Source organism: Nelumbo lutea, chromosome 3 (assembly GCF_056320005.1).
Source record: "Nelumbo lutea isolate HS-2025 chromosome 3, American lotus-T2T, whole genome shotgun sequence".
In the NCBI taxonomy this organism is placed as follows: Eukaryota; Viridiplantae; Streptophyta; class Magnoliopsida; order Proteales; family Nelumbonaceae; genus Nelumbo; species Nelumbo lutea.
The window spans coordinates 43,146,423-43,156,294 of NC_142686.1; the positions used below are offsets into that span (position 1 = coordinate 43,146,423).

At 39.9% G+C, this 9,872-nt stretch overlaps 1 protein-coding gene across 4 annotated transcripts in view; it reads right to left on the reverse strand.

Annotated features, from left to right (window-relative positions):
• LOC148864546 (uncharacterized) overlaps positions 1–9,639 on the reverse strand; it is a 25,483-nt gene extending 15,844 nt beyond the window's left edge. For 3 of the 4 annotated variants that reach the window (XR_016109716.1, XM_088976996.1, XM_088976995.1), the window contains exons 1-2: positions 9,452–9,639; positions 9,137–9,351 (exon numbers count right to left, since the gene is read on the reverse strand). Coding sequence is in view for 3 of the 4 variants with exons in the window: in XM_088976996.1 (XP_088833122.1) it covers positions 9,137–9,351; positions 9,452–9,575 (339 nt within the window). In the remaining variant the exon portion in view is untranslated. The remainder of the gene's footprint in view (positions 1–9,136; positions 9,352–9,451) is intronic. The other variant, XM_088976994.1, reaches the window with a different exon arrangement.
• Positions 9,640–9,872: the final 233 nt, after the last annotated feature.

Sequence of the window (9,872 nt, forward strand, 5' to 3'; positions counted from 1 at the left end):
GACTTGGTTGCACAGTTTGCTGAGCAAATGGGCTGTGAAATAAAGGATCCAAATGAGTTAAAGGTATTTTTGAAGAAAGGAAAGGTAGAGAGTAAACCAAGGAAAAGGAAGTTGAGTGAGTCAAAAAGGCTAAGGCAAGATGTAGATCAAGATAAGGAGTTCAGTGAGAGAAAGGGCAGAAGAAGAGGGATCAACTGAAAAGAGGACAGGTAAGGGTTTTTTTAGGGGGTTAGGGGGAGCTAGGAAAAGGCCTTTAATAAGTAATAAGAAGAGAGGATCCGGACATGGTGCCGATTCAAGAGTCTAAGCTGATGGAGTTTCATAGGAGATGGACTAGATCGGTGTGGAAAGTAATGGGCATCAACTGGGCTATTTGTCCTTCGTGGGGGAAGGTCATGAGGTTCAGTGACAGTGTGGAAAGAAGAAGTTATTGAGTGAGTGGAGGAGCTGATTGGCAAGTTTATTGTTTCTATCAAGTTTAGACACAGGGTAGATGGATTTGAGTGGGTATTAACCAATGTGTATGGTCAAACTGGTTATAGAGAAAGAAGTGAACTTTGGGAAGAATTGGGAGACATTAGGGGACTCTAGGAAGGCCCTTGGTATTTAGGAGGAGATTTTAATGTCATTCGATTCACATAGGAGACTAATAGGGTGAGGAGAGGCAGTAGCATTAGCATGAGAAGGTTTAACAGCTTTATAAACAATTTTGAGTTGAAAGAGGTTCCTCTGCTACATGGTCTGTTTACTTGATCCAATCTCCAAGAAAACCCTATATGCTCTAAGTTGCATAGATTTGTACTCACAACAGATTGGAAGGAGCACTAGGGGACTGTTATTTCTAGAGCATTGCCTAGGGTAACATCAAATCATTGGCCTAGTACCTTAACGAGAGAGGATATTGGTACTAAAGGGCCCACTCCTTTAGATTTGAGAACATGTGGCTGTCTCTCCGTGGGTTTATTGAGTTGGCGGAGAATTGGTAGTGACACTAACCCAAGTGCTATTTGGGAGGGGATAAAATTTCATTGGAAGTTGGAGTTAAAAAGCAATTAAAACTATAAAATATCTTCTTAAAAAGCAATTAAAACTATAAAATCATTATTTTTTGTGTGAAAACTAAGAATTTTTAAGACCTTAACGTGGATTTTTTGGGCTTGCCTTGAGGGGTGTGGCATGGGGATCTAGGGGCAAAGCCCCCGACCCAACCGCCAGACTCAAAAAAGCGTCAAATTTTCAAAAGGGGCACACCTGGGCTAAGGCGCAATAGGCGTGCACCTTTTGAAAGGGTTGTGCCTAGGACCTGGGCGAGGCACCTACCCTAAAATGTGCCATCGCCTGTGCGCCTAGGCACGCCTTTTAAATCACTGGTCGGATCCCTCTAAGAGAGATAAGAGACGGTGGACCCTAACTCCCTCCGGAACCATCTCTTGTGCCTCCTTCTTCAAGTCCCTACTACCTTCATCCAGTCGATTTGCACAAATTTCTAGATAAGGATGTTTAGGGAGAACCAATTCCTCCAAGGATTGGAGCCTTTTGTTGGGAGAAGCCTTCCTCAAAAGATGTAATACTTGTGTTGTACTCCAAAGAAAAAGACCTTTTTGGTGCTTGTCTCCGAATTGGTGCATTCTTTGCAAGGCTAATGGTGAAAGCTCCTACCACTTATTAGTTTCTTGCCCATTTGCTGCTAATCTTTAGGAATGGTTTCTTTCCTCTTTTGGTTGCAAACATATTTTTCAAGGCGCCAAGGCAAGGCTAGGCAACAGGGGCGCCTTGTCACTTGGGTGATGGATTTTTTAAGTAAAAACATGTATCCTAGGGTAGTTCCCTAGGTTCCATTGCCATATTTCCTTAATAAATATCCATAATTTTCATAATAAAAGTATAAACTTCATATTAAAAGTATAGAAAATCAACATATTCATGAGAAGAAAAAGAAGAAAGAAAAGAAAATTCAAAAAATATAAGGGCTGAACCCCTATTTCTGTTATAGGAAAAGAAGAAAAGAAAAGGTGGAAGAAGAAGAAATTAGTATATAAACACACAAAATTAGTAAAGAAAAAGAAGAAAATTGTTGATTGGGCAGCATTTTATGTTCTTCCATACTTATTGGTTCAGGTTTTGAAGTCCTTGAGGGTTCAATACAGCATTTAGCAATGTTTGTGTTGATTAAACCCTAAAAAATAAGAAAATAATAAAAAGAAATTAGTATATAAGCACAAAACGAATATTTTAGTTTAAAAATGTCTATTTTATAATTATAACCTCAAAAAATTAAGAATATAAAAGTTTTTTATAACATGCTATAGAAAACTACTTGGCTATTAGGCAAGGTGAGCCTCCAAGGACGCCTTGTCGCCTAGGCGTCACATTGACAACTATGGTTGCAAGTGAACCCCACCGCCAAACATTCAAAGTTTGTTTAGCCCATCATTCTTTTGTTGGCCAAACAAAAGGGAAGGATAATGTGGAGATGTGCGAGGGCTGTTGTTTGCTGGACTCTTTGGGAGGAAAGGAACACCAGAATTTTTTCTGATGTTGGAAGAAGTAAAGAAAGCCTTAATGAAGTAGTAACAGTGAGGGTGGTACACTGGTTGAAATCCTTGGACCTGTTTGTTGATATTCTGATGGATATGTTGCTGAATAGCTGGCTAGAGGTGCCAAATTCTGCTCTTGCCTGCTCTTTAGTTTGTCCTGTGTGGTCACCACCAAGAAGTGGACTAATAAAGCTAAACTTGATGGAAGTAGTGAGGGAAATCCATGTCCATCAGGTGTAGGAGGGCTTTTAAGAGAAGAGGATGGAAAGGTCCTCGCTTTGTATCCAGGTCCCATTGGGGTTGGAGACTCTCTTAAAGCTGAGGTCTATGCAGTACTGAAGGGTATGAGGAAGTCTAAGGAACTAAATATACAAAAGTTAGTCATTGAAGGAGAATCAAAACTGGTCTTAAGTTGGTTACAAAAAGGTAGTGGACTTTGGAAATTTGCTAATGAGAGGACTGAGGAGGGAGATTAAATGGCTAACTAGAGGACTGGAAATCAAGTTTCAATGGGTCAAGAGAACAACAAATGCATTTGTTGATGATTTGGCAAAGCAGGGGGTGGGAAGGGATCAAATGTTTTGGACTGTTCTGTAACTTTTTCTTTTTTGTTTTCTTCCTTGAGAGAGTTAAGCCTGTTTACCTCTCTCTGGAGTGTTGTAACTAAATTCTTTTAATCTAATGAATTCCAGTTATTGATCAGAAAAAAAGAAAAAAAAAAAACTTCTAACCCATCTCTTGTCAAACTCTACTAGTCTAGTCTACTGTAACATCACAATGTCTGGTTTTTCTCTTCCCAAAAGGTCCTTGATCAACCTTCTCTTCCTTGCACTATCTAATCCCCTCACATTCCAATTGAAAATTTTCATGGTAATTATGTGATGACAGCCCCTCAAAGGTATAGTTCCCTACTTAGGGACCTTCCTTCTTTCCCCCCTTCCATTGAATTCAATATCTCCCTCTATGTCTGAAAGCAATCTCTCTAGCTCTGATCTGTTCTTTTTCCTCCAGTTTTTTCCTATCTCAGGTTTGCTAGCACTCACTCTAGGCTCTCTCAGGTCCTCAATCTTTGCTTGGTTTTCATCCCAAAGTTCTTATGCATTCTTATAATCCTCAAGAAGGGTACTGATTTGTTCCTAGATCCATTCTAATTCCTCTTCCTTTAACATTTTTAATAACAGCCCTCCCCCCCTCAACGCCTCCCCTCTCAGGTTCCCCCTTTTAGATCTCCTCTTTACTTGAATTTCCTTCCTGTAACTCCGCTATTTGCTTGAACAATTCAAGATGGGCACAAATTTGATCCCATATCCTCTCTACTTCATCCTCTTGTTTCTTTTTCAGGTCAAGCTCTCCCCCCTTACCTACACAAACAATGTCCCTTCTCACCACCTCCCCTCCATAGTTGCTCCTTCCTGTTGAGGAACCAGGATACCTGTTATAGGCAGAGAACCCATATTAGTAACCCAAACCGAATTGACAAGCGTACTTGGACAGGTTGGAAAAGAAGAGGGTGGAGCTGGAAACCCAGATGCAAGCATTGAATCTAGGGCTGATCCTTCTCCCTGTGATGCCTGCACAGGAGTATCATGTTCCATCAATACCCTGTTAACCATGGCATCCAAATCCACCTTAGATTGTTGTTCCAAAACTAATGACTTTGTGTGCCATAGCAAGAACGAACCCTATTTCTCTGGGCTGCTATCAGGACTAAGCTGCTCTGTAGAACTGGGAGAAGTTTTTGGGTTAGGTGTGCCCTAACCCTCTTCTGTAAATTTAACAAACTTGACTGTCACCTTCTAGGGCGAACAAGGTTGAGAAAACTCCAACTTTTCTTGTACAGAATCCAAATCTTCTCCTTTGATGAAAAGAATCTCAGTAAAAGAGTTGTCTTCATCGAAGACGTCCCTTAATTGTGGTGGCTCTACACTCCCAAGACTGCTAGTGTCATCTGTTTCACTGTCTGAGTACCTCTCTTCCTCTATCGAGCTGCCTACCTCAAACATATCAGAATCTAAGCATCTTACGCTCTTTTTCCCTGGAGATTTCATCAATGGAGCATCCAATGGAGGCTTCTTGAACTTGGGGCTGCGGCATTCCAGCAAGGCAGCCTATCTTCCTTTACTTGCAACGCATTACCAGTTCGAAAACATCGTTTCTTCCCTATTGCTGCGCTTAAGTCTTGAGGAGGACGATGATGGACCTAATTTGGTGTCCATCAATGCCCCACTTTTCATAGTCACGTGCCCTTTTAAAGTGGCACACGACCCTTTTAAAGATGGGCCCAAAGGGTTTTGTTCTTTTGGCCCAATAGGCTCAAGTGGGCCTTCCCGATTACCCCCTCCTTTATCACCCACGTGACTAGTAGAGAGGTTGCATGCTTCTGTCTGGTCCATTTCACAATCCACCCCTGCAGCCTGGCCCACACTATAAGACCGGTCCACAACCTGTTTTTCTGCCAACCCAAAACTCTTTGTTTTTAAATTTTGAACTTTTCGTATAGGTGTACTAGCCTTAACTCCACCTGTCACCGCTGTAGCATAGGAAATCCCAGTCTATCCAGCAACTTTCCCCATTATGCTTGAGCCGGCATTCTGCCTCTTAGCTTTTGTATTTCCCAGAACCTACTTTGCCATTTTAGTGTTATCATCTCTTCCTTTCACCCCAAGTAAGCATGTCTTTGTTTCTTCATCTTCCAGCCTGCGACCCTCCTTCCAAAGCTGCACTTCAATGGAGGTCGCCATACAGACAGAAATGTCATCTATTACCACTTCTACTCTTCTTGGGATTTCTTCAGGTTTCACTCCGCTTAGGTTAAGAACTATAGAGTGTAGATCAAAATCAAAGACCTCATCCAATCTGGCATTACAAATCATAGCTAATGACTGTAAAACATCATTTCTCCAGAGATGAAATGGCAGTCGTAACACACGGACTATCACATTATCCTCCACACTAAAGCTCTTTGAATTTGAGAGGAGCCCATCTTGAGATTGTAAAAGCACTTGCTTCAACTGAAAATTTAAAGCTATGATTTCAACTTTGGATTCTCCCAAATCGAGTAGGGCCTTGCAGTTATCAAAAGGGGTAATAATAATTGAACTTTTTAACGTTAATTCTCGCAATATCACCTTTGCGATTTTCCTCCAATCTTTTGGTTGAGTTGAAGTCTTAACCACAAGCTTTCTCTCCCATTCCTCTTTTCCTTCAATTGTCACCAGTTAGCAATTTACCCTTCCCTTCTCAACAACTGTGAGACTTTGTTTCTTGCTTTCTACCTTGTTGGGACTCTTATTTGCTTCTTTTTCCTTTTCTGGTGTATCGGAGTTTTCCAACCCGACTAAGAAATTATCAAGCAACCCTGCAACTTCCTTCGAACCTTGACCCTTTCTTCCTTCAGGGAAACATACCATTTGCTTCCTTCCTTCCCCAAAGTATTCCAAGAGTGCAATAAAAGAACCTTTGGCATTCTTCCTGCATTCCACCTCATACCTTCTCCCTTCTGAACCACAACCCTTATGGTTTGGTTGCTTACCTTTGGAGCTTGTTGCTACCAGGAAATCCTTCAACCAATTGATCACTTCGAGTCCAACCAGCAAAATAGTAGCCTTCTTAGCCTCCCTGATCTTCATGCCCGGTATCCCTTTGATCTTCATCTCCTAAAGGAGGAAATCCTTAGATTCAACCTTTAGAGATTTCTTCCATCTTGATGCTTCCCAAAATCTTCCTTCCACTGTCCTACTTCGTAGCCAAGTTTCTCAACAAGATTTCTCACAAGAAGCTATGGAATCATTCTACATTCCCATTAAACAAGAATTGAAGGGATGAAGGGAAGAAAATGTCCTCTACTACTTGATTGCCAGCATATCTTTGTTGAATGGACTTAATCTTTCGCTGAAGGTTTTGCATTGCTAATGTCAATTAAGAATACCAAAAAAAATAAAGAAAAACAATCATAAGAAGTTATACTTGTTTAAAAAAATAAAGAAGAACAAGTTGTTATATTCCCATTACCAGTTTGTCTCCTTTTTGTCTTCTATAACTGATCAAAATAATGCCCAAGAAGCACTTGCCTCTCCAGGGTGGTGCCACACCTCTAGGTAGTGGAACGCCTCCACGTTTTAAAACATTGGGTATATGTAAATGGCATTGTTATTACCAGTAGTGATACTTAGGGCATTGTAATATTCCTACAAGACCGCTTCCAAACAAAAGATCCTAGCAAGTTGAAGTACTTTTTGGGTGTAGAAGTTGCAAGGTCAAGGCATGGCATCAATCTATGTCAAAGAAAATTCTCGTCATCAATTAAAGGAGATAGGATTGCTGGGTGCTTAACTGGATGAATCACCTATAGAACCTAATGTTAAGCCAAGGATCAACACAACGTATCAGCCCGTATTGACCGCTACATATCGTATTAGTAACCCACCAATACACAATATATGGAGTTTCATGGTAAGGCCTCTTTTTGGGGATAGTTAGGCCTCATACCAACCCCCTAAACCTATTTTAGGAAAAAAAAAAACTAAAAAAAAATAACTACGTGATGTTAAAGTTCGACATGCCTTGTCTAGCATATTGGACTATATCAATAGATTCAATACTTTAATCCTTGTGTTAAGCTTAGCAATGACACAGAGTAGCAACTTGATGATCCTAGAAAATACAAAAGGTTAGTGGGTAAGCTAAATTATCTGACTATTACCCAACCAAATATTTCCTTTGCAGTGAGTGTGGTGAAGCCGATTTATAAAAAGTCTTCAAGTTCCTCATTGGAATGTAGTTATTAGAATTGCATGGTACTTGAAGGGAGACCCAAGTAGTGGACTATTGTATAGACCTGATAGAAATCTTAAGATAGAAGGCTATATTGATGCACATTGTACTTGTTCTACTTTTGAATCTGATAGAGTCCACCACAAGATATTGTATCCTTTTGGTTGGAAATTTAGTAACCTGGGAGAGTAAGAAACAAACTGTTGTGGCAAGAAAAAGTGTTGAAGCTGAGTATAAGGTCATATTACTTGTTACATACAAGAGATTGGTTTTTCCGTGGACAACCTCATGAAGCTATATTGTGATTGTGACAACCAAGGTTGTCTATATTTCATAAAATCTGATATTCCATGAGAGGACCAAGCACATACAAAGCTGATTATCATTTTGTAGGAGTAAAGATTCTTAACGAAGTAATTGGCACTGCACATGTCAGCTTGGAAGTTCAATGGCAGACCTGTTTACTAAGGGCTTGAGTGGAAGAAGAGTGGATTACATATGCAACAAGCTGGGACCATCAACCATGTGATATATAGGCGGTGTTTGGAACCGTGGCAATGCACACTTCAGCATTACACCCATCATGCTGATCCGTACGCATAGAGACTTGCAAAAGTAGGCCTTGATTTATGTGCGCGCATATTGTTGGGGGAAGCTTCATCTTAGCGCTTCCCCTAACAGGTAGGCATTTAGTCACTATTTTGCTGATGTGGTGCCTAATGGCGCCTAGTGGGGCCTAATTGTCAATAAACAGTTTCATTATTGCTTTTATCGATTTTGCAAACAAATCAAGTACAAACATTTAGTGAATAAATGGAAGCTATACCAAACACATACATAATCTCCAGCTTGAGGGGGAGTGTTAATAGTCAGCCTATTGAGGATTTTTTACTCTTTTCTCCTTTATTTAATGATGTGTAATTAGTCTATATTTTCCTACTTTAAGTTGTGTACCTCATACTTAAATAGGGGCACAATAATCTTTGTAATTAATCTTAGTAATGTATAAATATAAGTCAGCTGGGCTGGAAAGTGAAGGGTTTTTCTCTCTGGCAGATCATTCTTTCTCTTCTTTCTTCTTTCTACTGTGCAGCCTTTCTATTACAATCTTAAACTGTTACCTAATTTGACCCATTGTTTCACCAACAAATAGACACATCCAAATTTTAAAATATCAGATACAGAACCATATCTCTAACTTTAGTCTATAAAGGAGTCTAATTATACCAGTATCACTATGAAAAGAACTCCCAAACAAATAAAATTATACATACACCTTCAATTTTAAGAGCTCAGACAATTCATGTCACCACCAAGCAATCCATTCTGCATATACCTAATTTACACAACATAGGAAAAGACGACAATACCATATAACCATGCACGGGAAGTCTTTCTGAAAATTCCAATAAACCTGGAAACGCAGTGAACCATATACAGAGTTCTATGCACCTCACAGCAAGCACATGAATGGACTAAAATTTCGGACCAATTTGCACATATCGAGAAAGCATTCTATCAAAAAGTGTGAATTATTTGTATACGAAAAGAATGCTGTTGTTCATTCCAGAAGTTGATAAAGAACAATAGGGGCAAATAAACCCAATATAGCTATTTATAGGATTGAATTGGATTTCAGGTATTGAATGTTTGGTAATTGTTACAACTATACTGTTTCTCCCGTCGTCCACTATCGAGGTGTTGAACATTGTTATCTCGAATTAAACAAATTAAGCACATCCTTCTAAAACAATGCAAATCCATAAGAGAGGAAACTGAAAATCAATAACTTCAGAATTTAAGCTGAACTCAAATTTCAAGTTTACCTCATTTAGAACAAGATGGAGGACGTTTTCGCATGTCATTTGCCTTGCTGTGTCACCGAAGATGGTCAGAGCACCGGACCCTGAAACCAAAGGCACATTTCTTTTGTCTGAAACATCGCTTGAATCTAGCCATTGCTCCAAGCACCTCAAGGCGACCCTCTCCCGCGCATCCTTGCACGATTCATCCGAGAAATCCGATACCCTACTTATCAAATCTGCAAGAAACAAGACATGAATCTAATTTGCAGACGAGCAAAAAGGAGAAACACAAAGACTGAATTATCTTCCCCTCATTTCCTCTGCTTGATTGCGTACCACCGAGGAGAGCGATGTCTACTTGCTTGAAGCTTGCAAGGGCTTCGATACACCAAATCCATGGAAGCTTAGAGGAAGAGGAATTAGTGACCATGGAAGAAGGTGATGAACATTTGCACAGCATACAATGGGGGAGAGAAGTTCGAAAGAAACCCTAACTCTGTCCGTTTTAAAGATCACCTTTTTCCTCGCTTCTTAATTTTGATTGTTTTTTACCCGAAAAAAAACAAAAAAAAAAACTGATTGTTTGATTTCATTTTCGTTCTCTGGGACAAGTGTCAGAAGTGTCGAAATTTTTGGTGACGTGGCAAATCAGAGCCGCTCAGGATGAAGCCTGTTCTTCAAGTAAGTTTTAAGTTTTGGACCGATAAGAAATTGACGCATCATCCAAAAATTCTAATTTGGGCCTAGTGCCATTTTT